The following is a 20,489-nucleotide window of genomic DNA, read 5'->3' as shown; positions in this document are numbered from 1 at the left end:
CCCGCTGCCCCGGCGCTTCCCTCCCGCGTCCCTCCGCAGGGGTCCGGCGCCGCGCCCCGGTGACCGCCGTGCCAGCCCGCGGCCTCCGCGCTACCGGAGCCAATGCTCGATCTGGAGGTGGTGCCCGAGCGCTCTCTGGGGAACGAGCAATGGGAGTTCACCTTAGGTAAGTGTGCTCTACCCCCGGCCTGCGCTCTGCGGGTCCCCGGGGGGCTCTCCCAGCCCTCTCGGGGGGTTGGGGAGAAAAAGGGAGCGAGAGGCACAGCTCGCCTCTCGCTATGCCTAAAAATACTAAAGTACGGGCTGTAAGCATTTCCTTGTTCATAGTTTCACCTTTAGCTTCTGCGTGCCAACTTGTGCTTTGTTTATCTGATTGTGTGCTTTCATCTGCTTGTTTGCTTTCTTTTGTCTTGCCGTGGCAGACTAGTCATTCTTTTAAATAACTCCGAAAAGAGGAAGCATGAATGTGCTGATTGTCACCTGAATATGTGTCAGGTGATTCTTGCTCCAACTGCTGCGCTTTTCTGTACAAACCCTTCATAAACATGAGTCGAGTTTCACAATTTCTTTGTGTCGCTGTTGGGTTGCGAAATAGTGGAGAAAGTAAACTTTGGAGATATTTTCTTAGGGTTGGATAACAAGTATTTTTCCCCCCAATCACTTGTATTTTTTCATCTTGCTGAGTAGTCCTTCCCTGCCAGTTATTGCTGTAGTTACTGTGATGAGAAAGAACTTTCCCTCAGCTGGTGCAGATTTGTTTGGTGCTCAGGCAGGACACTTAAATGAGATGATGTAGATTCTCTGGGTAACCTGTGTTTTCAAGCAGTTGTTGGTAGTCCTTAAAACTCTTAGAAAGTGCTGTAGATGTCACCTTTGCTGGGTGGCTGTGTGGCAGATCAGTGTTGGCCTCTTTCATTTCCGTTTTTCATCGTTGCTGCAGCTCTGTGTGAAGGTGATGGTGGTGAGGGTTTGGTGGGTGTAAAGGAGCCCTGGTGTCACCCTCTGTGCCTGCTTGGAGTTTCACTGGGGCTGCTGCTCCTGTCACCTGTGGCAGCCAGGGCACAGACTGTTCCTAAGGACACTGTTACACAGTTGCCCTGAACTAGGCTGGTCCCGAGGAGTGGTGCTGTGCCTTGGGGTTGTTTATGTGAAACCCATCAAACACAAAGCGCTGTTTGTGCTGCTGTGCTTTCAGTCAAGTACAACTTTGATGGTACAGACAGGGCTCAGTGGCTTTTGGAGGCTAATTATAGCACCTCAGGTCCCACCCTTGGAAATCTGGGGAACTCCTTGTACCCTAAATGTCCTGTGCTCTCAGCTTGTGTCACCTTCTGCCATCCTTTAGTGCCTGTGTTACCTGGGCAAGGGCAACCTCCAGCTGCCTACCCTGACTGTCAGCATAAATACAGAGTGCCAGCTCCCCTCCATTCTCCATATCAAAACAAGAAAAGGAAAGAGAAAATGTTCTTCCTTACCCCAAGCAAAGCCTGTCAGTGCAGTCTCATGGTTAAAGTTTTCCAGTGTCTCTGTGTGTATGCACAAACACACACATGCATAGATGTGAGAGGAGGAAACTCAGCTGTATTTCTTGGAGTAAACATAGCCCCCACGTGATGTGTCTAATGTATAATTAGCCTGACCTGCTGGTGCAGAGCAGGAGGCTGCCTGGCTCTGAGGATCCTTGGCTGTCCTGCAGCAGCAGCAGTGGGCTGTGAGGGTTGTCCCTGCTGACAGAGCTGCTGTCAATGGGGCTCTCACTGCCAGCCCTGCTCCACTCGTTGTTTGTTTAGCTCTGCTCTTAGCAGAACTAATGGCAGTATTCCTGAACTGCTGCTGACTCTGGCTTCCAGCTCTGTGCCCACAATGGAGATGACTGAGGGGAAATGCCAGGAAAATTTTGTACATGACTTCTTGGATTCTGTTTCTGGCTCCAGTGTTGATTCACTGTGTGACTGGAGCATGAAAAATTTAACTGAGACTGAGTTTAGGTACCTGTGCCACTGCACCTCTTGGGTGCATTCCTGCTCTTTTAAAGGAGAACAATTAAATACTTGCTCTGTAGTGCCTATAGCTATATTATTAGTGTTTGAGATGTATAATTTCTAAGGCTTACTTGCATTTTTCTTGGGCTTTATACTTTTCCTACCGAGTATCATGTATATATATTTAATGTGTTATGATTAATCTTAGATTTTCTTGCATTTTTCTCCTAATCTTTATTCACTTCTCTATCCCCATCCCTTCAAGCCCCACACTCTTAGCATAGGCTGATGCTTCAGGCCATGATGTTCCTGACCAGTGCATGTGAGAGAACTGCCTGTATCACTCCAGCATTTAGAAGAGGGAAGGTCTGTGACAGAGGAGCCCCAGCACTGGTCTTTGTGGCCATTACTGCCATGGCTCAGTTTGGTTGGGTGTCTGATGTGCTGGAAACCATGTTTGCTTCCCCATTCCCCTGACTGGTGAGCAAGGGAAAAAGAATTCTTTGTTTTCCTCTTTGACTGCAAAGGCTGACGAATGTTGAGGAAAAAGGGGATGTTGTGTATGAGAAGACTGGAGAAAAATAACCCATTTTTTAATTCCTCCTTTGACGTTCTAGAGGCAAATGGAGGCAAAGGGAGGATACTGGCTGTTCAACACATTTTGGGTCCTGTAAACTGTTCCTGGAGAATTTGGGTTGCTCACTGTAGCTCTGCTAAGCAGCTGCATGGCCAAATCTGATTCTCAGTGGCTGAAAACTGAACCAAGGCAGTCCATGTCCATTTGCTTGCAGCCTGAGAAAGCTGTGAGTAAGGGAGTCACATGAGCCATGTGTTTGCACACTTAGCAGCCCAGGATTGCATCAGTTTACGTGAACTTGGTGTTTCTGCACTTCTTGGGCTGGGTGCTTTCTGACTGAATCCCCACAGGCTGCTGCCACCATTGGCCCCTGGGTCCTGTCAGCCTGTGCCACTGGTTTATGTTTTAACTGAGCTCATGCTCTTAGCTCTGCAGGTATTTTATGAATACTGACTTAGAACATGGGTTTTGTACTCTTCCGTCAACCTTACTTTTTTTTCTGGATTCATACTTTATGCTAGGTTGAGAAATGTGGAACTTCCACAGCAGCATCTTTGATCTTAGCTTCTTGCTTCTATTCATGTTTCTATTCCATTTTGAAAATATTACCTAATACATAATAACTGTCAGCTTCAAACTCTGCTGCCTAGACTGCAAGGCAACTGCTATTTCCTAGATAATAGGAAACAGTGCTGCTTTGTGTGTCTCTGCATTTCAATTTCATTATTGTTATTAAACTATTAATTCTTTTTTATTTAATATCATCTACTGATGTATAATTCCTAGCTGCAAACCAAATTGTCCCAAGATTATGGGCTAAGGTGAAAACCAGTTTGGCAGACAGGTTTGTATGTGGTATTTGCAAATTTAATCACTGTAGTTGTAATCTGTACATCTGTTTTACCAAAACTTGATTTCATCATTTCAGCAAAGCTGCAATATATGGGCACAACAATGAAAATTGTATTTTTGGGGTTTTTTTTCGTGTTACGCCATTATTACTTTAAAGCAGTATGGTGAGCTAGGTGTGTATGTTATAAATAGATATATATGAAAAGAGAGTTTTCTCACTTTAATACTGTAGATAATGTTTAAAAGGACATGACATATTGTCTGAGTTTGGTTGGTGTAGCAAGTAACTAAAAGTTTTGAATGTAATAAATGTAGTTTCTGAGGTAAATTATGCCTAATCAGTCCAACTTTCTTAACATTTAAAAATTAGAAATAGAAAAGGACAGGGTAAGGAATGGAAATAAAATGTCAGATAACAAATCTAAATTGACTTGCAGCAGTTAGTAGGAAAATTAAACTTCACAATTATGAGCTCATAACCTCACTTTATAAATGCCTGCTTTGAACCCAGGAATGTGATCACATTTCATTTGGAAAAGCAACAAAGGTTTTTAGTGTGATAAATGATGAGATGGTGTGGTGCTATTTTTTCTGCAGAATCAGCTGTTCCATTCTGCTTTCAAAAATATATAATTGTAAAGATAAGATACACACTAAGGAAAGAAAAAGAGCCCTTGAAATTGTATGAGGGGCTGAGTGACTGTAAGTGCACTGCCTCAATTGAACCAAATTTTTAGTATGTATATCCTGTCTTTAAAGTGAGAAGATAAAGTTTCTTCCTTGACACAAGTAGAGCCATATCAGCAGCTAATGTGGCCTCTGAGGTTTGGGGAGAATCATTGCTCTGAGTTAGTGTTTGTGTGTGTCTGGTGTGAGTGCCCAGTGCTCCACCAGGGTTGATAAAGTGTAATGAAAGGTGTTTCAGGAGCTGTTGAATGTGTAGGAGTGCCCTAGCCAGCTCTAGTGCAGTTTAATTTAGGTTATTTTATCAGTTATTGGACTGATGACCCCAAAAAGCAGAAAACTTTCTGCACAGGCTGTGGCAAGCTCCTTACTCTTTCTGCTTGAACTTTGCTGTTTAATTTTGTGTCTAGAGAGCCATTTTTTCATATATGCCTAACAACTGGTGGATAAACAATGACTTTTCTGTTTCCAAACACCAGCTCTGTGCTGATACCATGAGTCAGGTCAGCGTGTTTGTTGACCACATACCTTTCTTTTGTAACTCAGTGTTTGCTGATGGTGGCTTGGTTACCTCATGTGTAACCTTGCTGTTAAAACCTTTGTTAACTGCTGTCTGCACTGAAGAAAACCTGTTTTTATTTCCAGGAATGCCGTTGGCTCAGGCTGTAGCAATTCTTCAGAAACACTGTCGCATTATCAAAAACGTCCAGGTTCTCTACAGCGAGCAGGTGAGCAGGCATGGGCTGCCCAGGAAGGGCTCCTCATGCTCCATGAAAACATCCTTTGTGCTCTTGTACATTTTGGGAGAGTTGTGGGGCAGCTTGAAATCGAGCTACACCAAATTATTGCCACCCTGTGAGAGATGCAGCTTTTTAAAGTTTCTTGTCAGATGGAGTAATCCTCAGCACAGCAGTTTAGTGATTTAATGACTGTCAGTTTTGTACATGCAATGGGGGAGTGGCATTGTTTTCCCTTTAAAAAATGAAATGTTATGTAATTAGCTGGACAATTTAATTCTAGTCTATTTACTTTATCATTGTGAAGTGGTGCTGCAATTTTAACTGAATCACTCATTACTTTCTGCTCTTGTGTTTGGTCCAGTGGTGATGAGCCCCATGAAAAACCTTTTGCACCTTTTCTCTGCATCTGCAAATTTGTCTGCAGAAATTGGGTGCAGTGATTTGAGCCAGCTATAAATGTTTTAATCATTCTTCATAACTCAGCAGTAAGTTCCTGATATGTTTGACTTCCATCAAGAAGTAAAACCCTTCTGCTAGATCAAGTAAAATGTGTTCTTCTGATGGAAGTGTAAGGGGAGATAGGACAAAGGAGTCTCAGATGTCTCAAGGGACTCTCCAGATGTTTTATGTGCAATGCATGTTAACAAGAAGATGATATTCATATGTTGCAAATTACAGCTCTTTGCATCAGGAAAAAGGCAGAGTCTGTACAATGTTAGTTTGTATCAAAACAAGGATTCAGGCCTTGTGCATTTGCAGTGAGTACTGATTGGCTAAGAACAACCTTGACTGTGCTGTTCAGTGCTGGATACATATTTCATGTTACTAAATGATTTTTTTTTTTCACTTCATGTGGATTTATGGGTTTTCTGATGACTGAATTGCAAATCTGGCTCCTTGTGATTAATGCATGGGAGCATCTGTCTGGCAGTGAGCACATTCCTTGTTTTTTGTATTCTTTGGAGGGTTTTAGTTTTTCTTACCACAGTGCATTTGAATTATTCTAGAGTTGTTTAGATAAATGATGAGATCCCTGTTCCACTCAGACTGTAGAATCACAGAAGGATTAGTGGTTCAGTGCTAGTAAGCAGAGGTGTACCACTCCTTGGTTTTTTGCACCTCTTGGAAAGTTAAAATGTTCTTGACTGTGTGCACTAAACTTCTATTCTGGCTGCAGAGGGCAGGTTTAGTGGTTTAGGGTTTTTTTTTAAAGATGTTTTAGCAGCTGCATCATCTGACAAAATAGTTGTTCCCACCTTTCTGGAATTTTTCTGGTGATTTTTTTCTCCTGTATATTATTGCAATTCAGTGCCTGCTGGTTTTTTTTCACACACCACTCAGGGCCTGCATTTGACTGTCTGGCTCTGTCCTCACCCTTGTGCACAGTGTCATGCATTTCATTAGCAGCTGAGCACAAAGAGCTCAGTTCTTACAAGGTTCAAAGCCCTAAATTAACTTTGCCATGCACAACTTCTATCTTGATAAAACTGTACCTGAACAGCCTTCATGTTTTTCCTCTTTGCCTTGTAAAAGAATGCCTTTGAGCACTGTGATCAAATGTTATTTAAAGCTGTTGCATCTCTAAATTTGAATTTCTGATCCTGGAACTCCAGCAGTGAGTATTTCCTTTCAAAAATTTATATGGCAATTAAATGCAATTAGATCTGCCCATGGTGCTCTCTTTAACTTGACATAAATGGGATGCCCAAACTGTGCCAAAAAAGCTTGATGAATCCTTTTCTGTGAATAAAAGAATTTTAACTCATTTTTGGTCAGTTTGAGTGGGGTTGCCTAATTGCCTAAAATAATTGCCTTTGTTTTCCTGAGCTTTTTTCTCTGGATTGTGGTTGATGGGATTGTTCAGTGATAAGATTTTCCTGCATCTTTGTGTATATCAGCAATATAACTGCAGATCTGTGGTGCTTCCTTCAGGAAGATTCTTCCTGTTGCTTCTTGGCATCATCTTTCATACTTGAGGTTCTGTTTTGTGTATTGAAAGTCACATGAACTAAATTTGTGCCTTTGAATCTTTCCATGTATTAGAAACCAGCATAGAACAGAAGCTATTTGCTGTACTAATTATCAAGCTTTTCCTCAGATGTTTGGGGTTTTTTTTTCCATCCACTCAAAAGTACTTGTAATGCTCTCATTAATTTTGGAATAACCTTATGGAAACTATTTAGAAACCAATGAAATGCAGAGCATATCCCATAGCAGAACAACTCAGCTGGTGTATTTGAATGCCAGATTACAAGGTTGTTTTGCTCTATCTGTAGCCTTTCTAAATTAGATTTATAAGGGATTAGAAAATGACTGCCATGATCAACATTAGGCCTTTTTATCTCATGCTTGTAGTTCTGTTGCAGTGTTGCTTCAGTTCTGCACAGAGCCATAAAGGTTTGTCAGCAAGAGTGAGGTGCCATCAGTTGATGGCAGTGTGTGAAGTGTTGTGGAAGTTTCATTTAGGACAGAGTTGGCACAGCAGCTCACTGGTGTTCAGAAAAGATGGACTCAAACTGGACCAGCTTCAGGAAAAGCTGCTGCAGTGACCCAGGGGAACAAGAAATCTGCATCACAGGGGATGGAAAGCCCCATGGCTTGTTTTAACTTAGTGATGTGAGGTCTAGGAACTGATTACTTGGCTGTATGATTGTGGGAGGGGTGGGACATGCACATGGAAATGCTCAGAAAATATCAAGGCTAGAAGACAGTGGTGATATGAGAAAATTGAAGATGAAAATTGGGCTTTTGGCAGTCAAACCTCAGAGCTCCTCTGAGTAGAGCAAAGATAGCGTATGGTTTATTCATGAAAGGGCTGTATGGTGTGGCTGTCCACTTTAGAAGCCTTTATTTGCCCCAGCTGTCCACCCCCATTCTGTTTTTTAGCTAGCAAACTGCCTGGTGCAGTTCTAGGGCACGAATCTTGCTGCCTGCCTGCCATTCTCCTCTGAGACAGCTGTGGGGGATAGAGCATTTTGAAGCAAATGTGCTTTAGATGGTGCATGATCAAAAAGCTGAACTGGGGCCAAGTGGCTGTGTCTGTGTGCACTGCCCTGGTGGAGCAGGAGCAGCTTCCCCAGCAGAGCCTATACAGACACCAGCAAAGCCAGAGGAATGTCTCCTATTGACTCCAGCAGACTGCAAATTAAGCCTTTAGTTGTTATGATTCACAGTAACTAAGGAAACCTAAATTCACAACATGAGAGTCTGAAGCCTTCCTTTTGAGGCCTAAAAAAGACTGTGACAGTTTGATTTTTGAAGTGGAAAGCCATCTCTTTGTCAAGTACATCCCTGGCTCTGATGTGAGCCTTGGTGTTTTTGTGCACCAAGAATTCAACAGAGGCTCTCCCTGGATGATGAAATCTCTGATGCTAAACTGGGAATGTTAATTTTCAAGGTGGGGTTTTATTTGTTTTTCTTTTTTTTTTAAATGGAGTTGGGAGTTGTATTGTTTTGAGTTTTGTTGGGTTTTTTTTCCCCACTTACAGTAGTGGTCAAAGTACTCTTAGGAGTTTTTGCAGGGCACAGATATTATACAGGGACTTCTATTTCTTTTCATAAGGAAATGGAAGGTTTGAGAGATCTGGTCAAATGTATTTTAGTTATGCTTATTCATTGAACAAGTGATTGTTTTCTGAGGTTGTTTTGTTTTTCTAAAGTAACCAGTTTATACTTTTACAATGATGTATATCTTAACAAAGAAGTCTTGAAATTAGAAGCCTAACAGCTTTTTTTCTTTGTTTTTACAGTCACCTCTTAGCCATGACCTCATCCTTAACCTGACTCAGGATGGAATCAAACTGCTGTTTGATGCTTTCAATCAGAGACTTAAGGTAATGAAACACTCCTCCTGCAAGCAGACAATGCACACCACAACCCTGGGATGTACTGACACTTAGCAGAGCATAAGTGGCTCCTGTAGCCATTTAATTTGTCTTAAGTGGAGTGCTCTCCTGTGATTATGAACTGCATTTTTTCAGTTTAAGATTTAAATCTTTGTTTCTGGAAGTAAGACACCTTAGCTGTGCTCTGGGATGTACAAGTGCCACAGAAATGTGGTGGTGCAGTGTGGTCTCACCCATCTTGAGTGGCACAGAAATGCACAAGGGCCTTACTAAAGCTGAGCCTTGGATTTGAAATCACATCATCATTAATGCAAACCAGACAGTGTTGTTTCCTGCCCAGGTTGTTCCTTTATCTAGGCTGCCATTTTATTTATGAAGCTGAACTTCCTCCTATTCACGGTTTTCATTTAAGGTAGTTTTGCAGAGTGCTTGTGTGGCTGTGAGTGTGTGATTCCCCCCAGAAAACCACATCCAGGCCTCTGGTGAGCAGCTGGCTCCTGCACTGACTTCAGTTTGTTCTGGATGGGTTTTGATTCTTGCAATTGATGTCTTCAGTTCTGCTTTTGTGCTTTTAGGTGACCAAGAGCTGATCTGCATCTCTCAAGGATGCTTGGTGTAGTTAAGATGCAAAACAAAAGGCAGGCTGGTCACTGCCTTCCCATGGCATTTATCCTTGCAAGGTGTTTGTAATGGAAGGGGTTTGTTTATCCATACAAAGTGGAGCTATGACTACATGGGTAGAAAATTTTGAAAACCTCTCAACTGAAGCCTTTAAAATATCTGTGTGTAACACCTTTGATATTCAGATTGGTCCTTTCAGCCAGACCAGCTGTGCTGAATAATTGTCACTGGTTCTCACCTGGTGGGTGTAAATTTCTGTGTGACAGAAGTGTTTAGGTGTTGATTTGGCTAATTGGGTGAGAGTGAGCTGCTCTAACTGCTGTGCTGCTTGACATGTGAAAGCAGAAGTGTGGAGTTAAGTGTGATGCTAAAAAATGGAATGCTTACAGTTTAGGTAAGTCTGGAATATGGTGCTCACATCCATACTTGCAGGGTTTGGAACAGTGGGAGGTGGTGCCCTCTGCCCTTCACTCACATCTAAAATAAAACCAGCAGAAAAATACCCCTCTCCAAAGTTCAGCCATTGCTTTATCCTGAAAATTACTGTAGGAGAGAAGCATGTGCTATCAGCTGAAACTCAGGCTCTTTATATATATATATATATATATATATATAAAATTGTTGAATAGCAACTCAGATTAGTACTTATTTCTCTAAGAATAGGCTGTAACACCATGGTGTGCTTGTATTTTTCTAAAAAGTTTTATATTATAAAAATTTAATATTATTATATTATTTATAATATAAACAATTATAATATATTTCTATTATTAAAATATATTATAAAAATACACATTTTGAAGAAAATTTTTGGTTCAAATTGAGGTCAGCTGAGGGACAACTGAGCACTTTCCCCCCAAATTTCTGTTTGTATTTATAATTGCCTTATGGTAGTTTCTGTTCATGAAATCTTTCTATAATGAACTCTTTTTTTGAACAAGTTTTTGAATTTACTTATTCAGACTGTGTATGTGGACTCACAGTTTTTAAGATAATATCTTGAAAATGTCAGCTGTACAGAATCTTTCTAACTGGATGTAATTCTGCAGGAGACTGAATTAAAAGTTGGCATAGTGATTTCAAGTACATGGCTTGCTGGTTGGCTTTTCTGGGCAATGTTGCAATCCTGTAGTGTTTTTGAGGTGCTGTAAGTAATGTATACCATGTATCTTCATCTCCAGTTTCTGAGGGTCTGATTTTGTCACACCCAGTGTGCTAAGAACCAAGCAGGAGCTTTTCTTGCCTTTCTGCATTTCTTGCTTTTTTTTCCATGCTTGCCTGTATTTAAAAAGTAGTTTTAAAGAAAAAAAAAATAGAAACCCCAAACTCTTCTGGTATGTGTTTTTAGGTTTGTTTTTCCTGTATTATTTTTATTTTTGAAACAATCTCTTCTATTTTGTTGTGGTTCAGTGGTCTAGTGATACTTCTGTTTGTTTGTTTGAACTATGAATAGTCAAGCTGTGTAAATGCATACAGGGCTATGAAAACTCATACTTGTAAAAGTGTCCAGAAAGTTTTCTAGAAGAAATCCAATGGGATCAGTTCAGAAGGGAGCAACAGCACTTGTAAAAAGATACAGTAGGTGTAAAGTAAGTAATGCCTGTTTTTAAGATGGTGTGACTGTGTTTTCAGTGTTGCTCAGCAGCAGCAAAACTGGAAAAATCAGGATGCCTTTATTCTTTGTGTGTTTTTTTTTTTTTAGTACACACTTGCTAATAAATTTGACTGTGAAAGAGATTGAAATATAGGCTCCTAAGATGGAAAATCTTGGCAATTCCAAGGAAGCTGGTGCAGGAATAAAGTCAGCAATATCCCTGAGAAGTTTCCTCCCTTTTTTCAGGGAGAAGGAGAAAGACACCTTCAGTAGCCAAAGCATTTCAGGAGATGTTGCTGATGTGAATTGGTAGATCCAGGACCAGGTTCTGAGAGGAATTTTAGCATTAAGGTCTCTCCTGTGTCCTCCCTCTGAGGTGGAGACAGAGTTGGCTTTCATAGCATTGGTCTGTTATTGCTGGTAACAGACACCTGAACATTTTTGTGAGTCTTTGTAGTAATTATCAAAACAGTGAGTGTGAGGAAACATTAGCTTTTACTCATTTAAAGCAACTGTCTTCTGACTTGTAGTAAACCCATCACTGAGCAGTCCTTGGTCTTCTCTGCACACAGAATCACACTGGTCCTTTTGGCAGTGTAGCTGCTGTAATTTAGAGAAGAATTTTTTTTTCAAGTGCTCTGGCCTAGTCTTCATTATGATTTTCATGACTTATGAGATCCTTTGCCATTAATTTTTCCTATGTTTTACTCATTTATTCCTCTGCTGTTGGTAAAAAGAAATGTTGATTTGAGTTGATCTCTTTGAGTTTTTATTAGCAAACTGGTGCCTGTTGGCTGCTGTCGGGTGTTTCTCCTGGGGGGAAACCACATTTGTGCCCCTGCAGTTCTTTGTGCTCTGCTCCTGGTGTTCAGCTCATCCTTCTGTCCTGCACTGTGCAGTTTTGGTAGAACTTCAGGAGGGTGTCCAGTGCACACAGCAGTGGCTGCAAAACAAGATCTGGGGTGGGGCTGGTTCTCTCTATTTTCAGAAAAAATTTTGTGGAGGGAAAAGATGTGCAAGAGCACAAAAAAAACCCAGTAAAATCAGTCCTAGCTTTTCATAAAAGTAGCCTTTGTTTTTTAATAGGCTTTAATAACAGTAAAGGAAATCTGGACATGTCAATTGCACTTGAATTAAAATACTAGATAACTAGGTTTTTCCAAGAAGCATAATTCCAAGTGTATTTTATTATGAAGAAGGATGTTTGTTGTCTTGTTGGTTCTGCCAAAATGTTAATTTGTTACTTGCTTTTTGCCCTACTTGTTGCTTATATTTTGAAATGCCATTAAATGTTGATTTATTTTTTTTTCTAAATATATATAGAGGTAGTGGTTTAAACATGGCAAGTTGTTTTATTTAGGGTTATTTGCTGGGCATCTCCCAAAACCAAGACTTCCTTCTCAGCTGGTGATATTTTTAGGCTTTAAAGCCACACTTGGTAGCAAGCTCCCTGGGAAATTCTGCTTTATTCTCTTGCTGAAGTGTGTCCTGCCAGAATCTGCCAGTTATTTGTTGGAGGATTATACAAAACAAAAAACAAAAAGCATGTTTTACCTTTGCTTTATGGTGGTTATGAGCTGTGTGTGTTTTCTTTTCCTGCTGACACAGGAACATGTATGTAAGGTGGAAGAAGCTTGTGTTTTTCCATGGCTACTTGCCAAAAATCATCTGCTTAAAGCCCAGTATAGCCTCAAAATCCAGTGGCAGTCATAAAAATCATACGACATCAGTCTCAGATGCATGTTTGCAGTAATTATTCAGAGCAAAGGATCCATATCTTATATTTTCTGCAGAGAGGAAATCTCCTTGGAATATTCAGTGAGGTTTAAAGCATTTTCTGAATATCAGAACTGGATATATTGCTTGCCCTGATTCCTCATGGACTGTTCTTCTGATTGTCTTCTGTAATGCTTGGTGAGATTGCAAGATATCTAAAGTATAATTGAAATGAGATATTACTGCTAAGCCTTGCTGTGTTCATCTTTTACTTTAGAAGAGCTGGAAAGTTACAGCAGTGCAGTCAGTGTGAGGCCTTTGTGCCCTCACAGGCATTCTTCAGGGTCATAGGAGCACCCAGGGAATGGCCCACTGACATTCATCAGAGGATTCCCTAATTAGCTAATCCTTGGTGTTGCTTTCCTTTCAATTTGTTTGAGTAAACTTTGTAGAAATCAAGATCCTGATGTGCCAGTGACAGGATTTCTTCCTGCAGGCAGTGCTGATGTACATGGGATATGGGGGTTCTCTCCTGAACCCAGGGGTGTTCAGGCCTTATTTCAGATGTGCAGTTGTTGAGTCAGTTTTTGAGTTTGATCTCTGACACTATGGTTTATCATGGCTGAGTTCTGTAAGAAGGGGAGCAAGCAGCACTAGCTAGTCTTGCCCTTTGACAAGGATTTATCTCTGTAATGATTTGCAAGTATCTGAACTGTAGCAATGTTTCTGTTTCCTGTGTTTCAGGTGATTGAAGTTTATGACTTGACTAAGGTGAAGTTAAAATATTGGTAAGTGGTTTAAGACCTCCCATGATTTCCTCTTGGTTAGAGTGGCTGGTTTTACTCACTTTTTTAAAGTCCTGAATTCATTTTTTCAATTATTCATTTTAAAAATCAAAAATAGCTGTCATGAAGGAGTGTGCATAATCATCCTTTCTTGAACATGGCACTCAGTTAAATTACCAGTTTACTCTTCAGTCTTGGAGACTTCTTACAATTTAAATGTGGCATTGCCATTAGTAAATATTTGTAGCATCTGTTTGGCTTCCTTCAGGCAGATTAATTCTGTTTTCTTTTTCAGTGGTGTCCATTTTAACTCTCAGGCAATTGCTCCAACCATAGAACAAATTGATCAGTCATTTGGAGCAACACATCCAGGAGGTAAGCCAAAAACTTTCTGAGAAGCACACCTAGCCTGACAGACTTCTTTCTAGGAATCCTTTCCAGTGTGTCTGCCTTGAACAATGTGTAGGCAGTTCTGTTGTCATATGATCTGCAGCTGTGTTCCACAATGGTCATATTCTTACAGCTGGGAAATCATCTAAAATGTATTGTCAGTTCACTGGTGGCTCCTTTTTAAAAGGGAAATGGTGAGGCAGAGAGTCACTGGCACAGAGTTTGTATTCAGATGTCATTGATGATCTGTTTTGAAGTGCCAGTACCAGAAAATGGTGATCTTTGTTGTTGTTACACATCCCTGTGCACAGTCAGCTCTCCAGCATCCTTAGGGACTGTGTGTGCCATGAGCACAGACCCTTGAGCAGCTCTCTGTGCAAGGGCAGCCAGGGCTGTTTGCTCAGTCTCCATGCTCTGTGAGTGTGTTATTCCCCTGCTGGGCAGGAGCACACATGAGCTGTGTGTCACTGGCTCACACCTCCTGAGCCCCCTCCTCTGCTGGGCCACTGGGGAGGTGGGCACTCAGTCAATGTGCAGCAGGAGCAGAACCAGGGCAAGTTTGTTTCACCTGGCTGAGCCCACTCTGACTCTTGCACAGCCCCTTGGCTGTTCCCCCTCTCTGCAGCTTCCAGACCATCTGTAAGTTCCTGGTTTATGTATGAAAACGAGGAGTGGATTTCAGGGGGTTCCTAGGCTATGAAAATAAGATGGTGGAGAAGCTTTTGAACTTCATAATTAAACTGCCTGTGAACTTTCAAGAAATGGAGCCACAAACTGGCACAACAAGGAACAATTTTACCTCCATATAGTCAAGATACCATTTTCAGAACCTCATTTTCTATTTTTAGCTGAAGCCAGTCCATTTGCAGTAGTCAGGCTGATCCCAAACAGGCGAATGTTCTTTGTGATGGATGGTGATTGCATATCCAGCCTTTGTCTCTGCTCTCTGCAGACAATCTTGCACATTACAGAACAGGATTTATTAACTGGGGAGGGTCATGTGGGTAGAGGAGCAGTATTATTGCATAAAAGCCTGCAGTAGTAGATGAATATCAGATTGAGATAAATGAAGCTTGGAACATTTCTAGCTGTAATACTCCAAGGACCAAAATTAAGCTTTCTAAATTTTGGTCCTGACATTAACAGTTCCTCTTAGATGGAAGCTCTGAAATCTATGGTTAGGTTTATTATGGAAGTGGTATGTACAAGACACTGTAGAAATAAAGAAGGGTAAAAGTGATTCCATATACTGGGTGGGTTATAATTTTTATTTGTTCTGTGATTATGGTTTATTTGCAAATATGTGGAAGTGGAGCACTTCCAAAATTGTGGTATTATGAACTGTAAAAATACATATCTAGCCATAAACTTTGCCTGTGATAGTGATAGCATATTTTATTACTGCATAAAATTGTATGCAAGCACTTAAAAACATAGTTTGGCACCACGTGTCCTTGTGCTGAATTTGCAGATCTTGTGCATCTTTCATACTCAATTAAGAAGACTTGCATGCTTGCTTCATCTGGTGATAGTTTTTCATAACATCTTTTCATCTAGTGACATGTAGATAAGAAAATGTATTTATTAAAATGCTGGCCTCTATTACCATTTCACTAGTGCTTTTGCTTATTCAAGTTTCCTCATTGGAAAAATACTTCTTCCATTAACAGCCTACTTAGCAGACCTAAATGCTCTGTATTAAACTGCCTGTCACAAACAGTTTGAACTGGATTATGCAACTCAAGTTTTTGATAACTCTTTTTTTCCTTTGGCTTGTCTGAAACAGTGTGAAGAAGGAGAATGGTTTTCAACATGGGGGAAGGATGGTGATGGTGTTTTTGTGTCCCACAAAAATTGGAGCCGGGGTGGGAGGAGAAACCTTCCTCTTAATGTGACCAAAGCACTAAATACTAGGTTTCATGAATGAAAGGAATATAACAATCCCTTTACTCCTCTGTGCTAATGCTCCTCCAAACCCCCAATGCAAGCACTTCAAACTTATTTTGCTTTTTATCTCTGTTAACTAACCTCCACTGGAATTTCACTCAAAATGTTGTGTTTCACTTAAAACCAAGGTAGTTGCAGCAGAACTTTCCTGCAACAGGATACAGTGCTCGTTTCAAAATAAATTTCAAAAGGTTAGCAACAGTTTTGTGTTGAAACCAACCTTCAGTGAGCATTTTTGGTTTTGCCAGATCAGTGGTTTTAAAAAAGAAGAGTCATCAGAAAAATCAATCAGCTTCATTACTTTTTGGCTAATGGTAGTTTGAAACACTACAGTATCTTTGTCATGGGGCTTATTGAAATACAACCACTTTGGAGGTCAACAGCTTCATCAAAGCCAAGATTTTTATCCCACATTTCCATGATTCTCTGACCTGACCTCCTGCTGGGAAGGGCTTGCTTTTGCCAGTGGCTCTATTGAAACCACATCCTGTCCTGAGTGCTCATGGATGTGGCTTTGTGCCAAAGTGCCATTCAGCAAGGACCAGGGCTGTGGGCTTGGGCTCAAGTCATAAGGTAGAAGAAAAAGTCCTCCTTCCCACCTACCAAAGGCCTTGCAGGGATAGAGGGGTTGCTGTGTTCTGGCTCTCTAACTCTGACTTCACCTTCCCCTAAGATGCCAGAAAAGTCTTGTGCTTGATACCAGAAAGAATTGACTTCTGGATCTGCCTCTGCTTTTAGTAAAGCTGTGTCCATTTTGCAGCCTTGCTGATGTTGGTGGTTTTGTCCTGTCAGCTCTACAGAAATATTTCCCAGCTGGTCACACTCTGCTGCCTTCCTGGAAGGCAAACCTCCTCCCTATCCCCCATCCAGAGTGCAGTAGAAAAGAAGCAGTCTTTTTGCTTCTGTCAGCAATTTTGAATGGAATTAGCAGGGTACCTGTGTGAATAAAAAGAAATTTAAAATAATAGTACAAAAAATCCTTACCTTGTTCAGTCATGTGGTTGTGATCTATGGTTTTGAGGGAGACATGAGAGAACTTCCCAAAAAAAAAAAAAAAATTCCTTGCCCTTTAAACCCAAGCATCCACAAACATTGCAGGGGATGGGAACTGATGCAATTTGTATAATCAGATATCACACTTGGCATGACTAGGGGAAAAATAGTTCTCCAGCTGGCTGTGGGCTTTGGAAAAGATGTATCATAATTTATCACATGAGAGAGATTTGTATAATTTTCCTGCCGATCAAAACATTTCCCTCTCTCCACACGTTTTCCTTTCAGTGACAAGCATGGAAAAGACTCTTAGCCAGCACATTCTGTAGAAAAGGCAAATGATAACTTTTGAAAGTTTAATGCTTATTGCTCAACTATTATGTTTTCTATCCTGGGTGGCCTGGCATTGTCCAGATACCCTGTGATACGTCTTTTAAGTTGAACATTTGAAAGACATTGTGGGAGGGAGGGAATAAAATATTTCTTTATATGCATTTTCTCTCTATGCTATGTCATTTTAAATATAACATTGTAAGAAAAAAGGGAATTTTGAGCCTTTGGTATTCCTTTGGTAAAGTGGAAGAAAGCAGCTTCTCTTTTAGAGGGTTTCTTTATTGTTTTAAGCCTCTGGTGTTTTCAAGCTGTCAGATCCTGTGTGTTACAAGAACACTCTGTTCCCCCAGTGGCTACTGGGCACAGGTTGGAGTTTATAAAATCAATCCTAAAACAGTTCCCAAGCTCTCAGACTTTTGGGATTATTTTTTAATCTTTCCACAGTCTCAGAAAACAGTGTGTCTTGTTAGAGTAAGTGCTGGGACGACATTTATTGTTTTCATAGTTGATGTTGTGCAATTGATTGCAGTGAATCAGGACATCTCGTGATGTGGTGACAGCTGGAAGTCTGTGCGTGCTCTAATTTATTAGTGCTCTTTGTGGGAGCTGACTGGCTGGCTGCTGTTTCTGGTGATGCTATTTTTAATTATCATTGTAAATGGCCTAGGACCTGTGTGTCTGAAGCATTTCCTCCGTGGGCTGTGTCAGTGTTACCCGGGAATGCAGGAGCTGACTGGGGCATGGGAGCTCCTCCTGGGGAGAGAGGTGGGAATGCAGGTCATAGGGTGAGCTCTCCTTTGAACTCCCCATGTGTGAAAGAGGAAGTTATCAGTGTTTGTGCACATCTCTCTCAAAGCCTTTCTGGCTAACACTGTACAATGTTTTACATAACAATGAACAGAATTGTTCTGTACCAACAGTGGCTACTTAAACTACCTTAGAGATATTAAGGTATAATTGATTGTGTCATGTTGTATAATTGTATTGTTAGGGATGGGTTAGTGCCTCCAGGCTTGCAGAGGCAACTTCAATGAATCTATGGTTTCTCTTATTGCTGTATTTTTACTGCATGAAATTAAAAGCAAACTGTTACTGTCCAGTGTAATTGTGTTCCTCCTGCATTCTGAGATTCATTGAGGTGATGAAGGTGCTGTTAGATATGAACTGGAGAAGTCTTAGATTATTTTGCTAACTGTGTTTTTACTTTCTTTTCCCTTCTAGTGTATAACTCAGCTGAGCAACTCTTTCACCTCAATTTCAGAGGACTGTCGTTTTCTTTTCAGTTGGACTCCTGGACTGAAACCCCGAAATATGAGGTCAGCAATCATTCTTAGTTAATGGATGGTGTTTTTGCCTCCATGGTACTTGCAGAGTATCACCTACATTGTGTCTTGCTGTCTTTTGCAAACAAAAGAAACCAGTAATTTGGAAGGAATTGAACTCCTCTGTTGTGTTCTTATTAATGCTGTGTAACCATCTCAAAGTTAAAAATTTACTTCCTGTTGACAAAAGGCGTGTGATTAGGGGTTTTGCTTGCATCATGAACTGGGACTAGCAATTCTGTTGGTAAAAGGAGTTGTCTAAAAATATGAGTGCTGTCTATGCAAATACATAAATATTAAGTAATCTACTGGGAGGCTGTTCTTTTATCAGATATTTTTGAATCTCATTGAAGTGATTATACAACTAAAGTAGGATAGACTTCATAAAACACATTTTCTTCTTTAAGTACCCTTCAGTATGAGTGCTTCTAGCAAGCCAAATGAATGAGTTTTATTTGTAATGCCTGTTTGCATATTCACCAAATGTTTGGATGAGTTACTGAATAATTAAATGCATTACTGCATTCTCTGAAATCTTTGGAAATTCCCGTCTAAAGTGGAAACAAGATCAGGTCCTCTGTGGTTTCCTTCTGTACTAATGAAAATTATGTGTAACTTGGTTTGTGTGAAGATGGAAATGCTCTCAGTTGTATAATCTGCATTGACCAGTTAAAAAGCATTAAAATAAAGGAGCATATAAAGAGCCAAAACAAAGAAGAAAACAACCCACATAATGACACATGTTCTTTGTCACAGCTTAGTGCTTTAGTGGCTGTGGTTGACATGTCACAGGGGGTAACCAGGGGAAGTTATTGTTCAGCAGCAGTGGAGGTCAGTTGGGTTTCAGATTGCAAGGTGAATAGAAGCCTAATAAGGCAAACAAAAAGAGTAGTCCTGCTTCTTTTCATGCAAGAGTTCCCAGGGCATTGGTGAATGAAATAGCCAAACTACTGAGGAAGTAAATTGTTTCACCAAAGATTTGAAAAGATCATAAAATATCTCAAGTTGGAAGGAACCTGTAGGAGCATCATTGAGACCTACTCCCTGCTCCTTGCAGGACTACCTAAAAGATGTTAAAATCAAACTGATGGAACAGTGGAGAAAGTAATTTTGCATTCTCCAAGTGTCTCATTCAGCTGCTCTAGTGAGGTTAGTAAAATGTTCTTTGCAAAGAGTGTAATGCCAAAGTCTCCCCAGGAACAGGTAAAAGTAGGATTGTTTTGAAAACATAGCAGTATGAAACAGTCCACAGGGAAGACAAGTCTTTGTGAAAGTTTTTAGAGAGGAACATTAGAAAAGATTGCAGAGGGAAGTCAAATTTGAATCTGTCAAGTTCAGGGAAGATGGTATAAGAATGCTAAGCTACTTAGCAAAGCAGTATAATCTTCTGCTTATGGAAATGGAAAAACTATGAAGAAAACTTTGGAGTTTATTGTATAGTTGGAAACAAGCTGCAGGTGAGGAGAACATGAAAACCTTTGCTCGCTTCAATAATCTGTAGTTTCATGTTCTTTAAGAAGCAAAAGGTATTAATATTCTCGGCAAATTCAGGATGAGAATTGAAATTGGGACATCTCTAGATTTGCTGGGTAATGGAGGTTCCTTTCTTAATATATACAGCATTGAAAGTTATTGTTCTAGGTTAATGTTTTTCCTAAGAATTTTTTGTGTGTGTGTTTACCTTATGTGATGCCTGCTAAAGTAGACCAGGTAATAGTTTGCATATTGTGCATCTTGTTTTTGTTGACTGCTTGTGACAAAGATAGGGTTTTTTTCTGTCTGGTGACAGCAAAGTATGTTACTGGTCTTGAATGTCCTGTCACATTCAGAATTGAAAGAAATTCCTTCTTGTAGTGCAGTAAGAGTCAATCTGACTTCTTTAACATGCTTTCTATTTGATGAGAGCACTCAAATCCCTGTCAAAACAGTATGTGTAAGAATGTGGTGATAAGGAGAATGGAAAATCTATTTAATGAACAAGCTTCTGTTCATCAGATAAAGCATCTTGGGAACCAGCAAAAATGTTAAAAGGCAGAAATTAATGCAGTGGGAGACAAAAAAGGGAAGTTTTCCTTTAAGACAGATGATTTCTTAGACCTTAAATACAA

At 40.5% G+C, this 20,489-nt stretch overlaps 1 protein-coding gene across 3 annotated transcripts in view; it reads left to right on the top strand.

The window, feature by feature from the left end:
• Positions 1-21: 21 nt before the first annotated feature.
• PHAF1 (phagosome assembly factor 1) overlaps positions 22-20,489 on the top strand; it is a 36,116-nt gene continuing 15,648 nt past the window's right edge. For all 3 annotated transcript variants that reach the window (XR_009419342.1, XM_059481428.1, XM_059481427.1), the window contains exons 1-6: positions 22-166; positions 4,741-4,823; positions 8,585-8,668; positions 13,356-13,399; positions 13,692-13,771; positions 18,281-18,375. Coding sequence is in view for 2 of the 3 variants with exons in the window: in XM_059481428.1 (XP_059337411.1) it covers positions 103-166; positions 4,741-4,823; positions 8,585-8,668; positions 13,356-13,399; positions 13,692-13,771; positions 18,281-18,375 (450 nt within the window). In the remaining variant the exon portion in view is untranslated. The remainder of the gene's footprint in view (positions 167-4,740; positions 4,824-8,584; positions 8,669-13,355; positions 13,400-13,691; positions 13,772-18,280; positions 18,376-20,489) is intronic.

This window comes from Ammospiza nelsoni, chromosome 13 (genome assembly GCF_027579445.1).
Source record: "Ammospiza nelsoni isolate bAmmNel1 chromosome 13, bAmmNel1.pri, whole genome shotgun sequence".
NCBI classification, from domain to species: domain Eukaryota; kingdom Metazoa; phylum Chordata; class Aves; order Passeriformes; family Passerellidae; genus Ammospiza; species Ammospiza nelsoni.
This window is presented reverse-complemented; position numbering and strand designations above follow the sequence as displayed.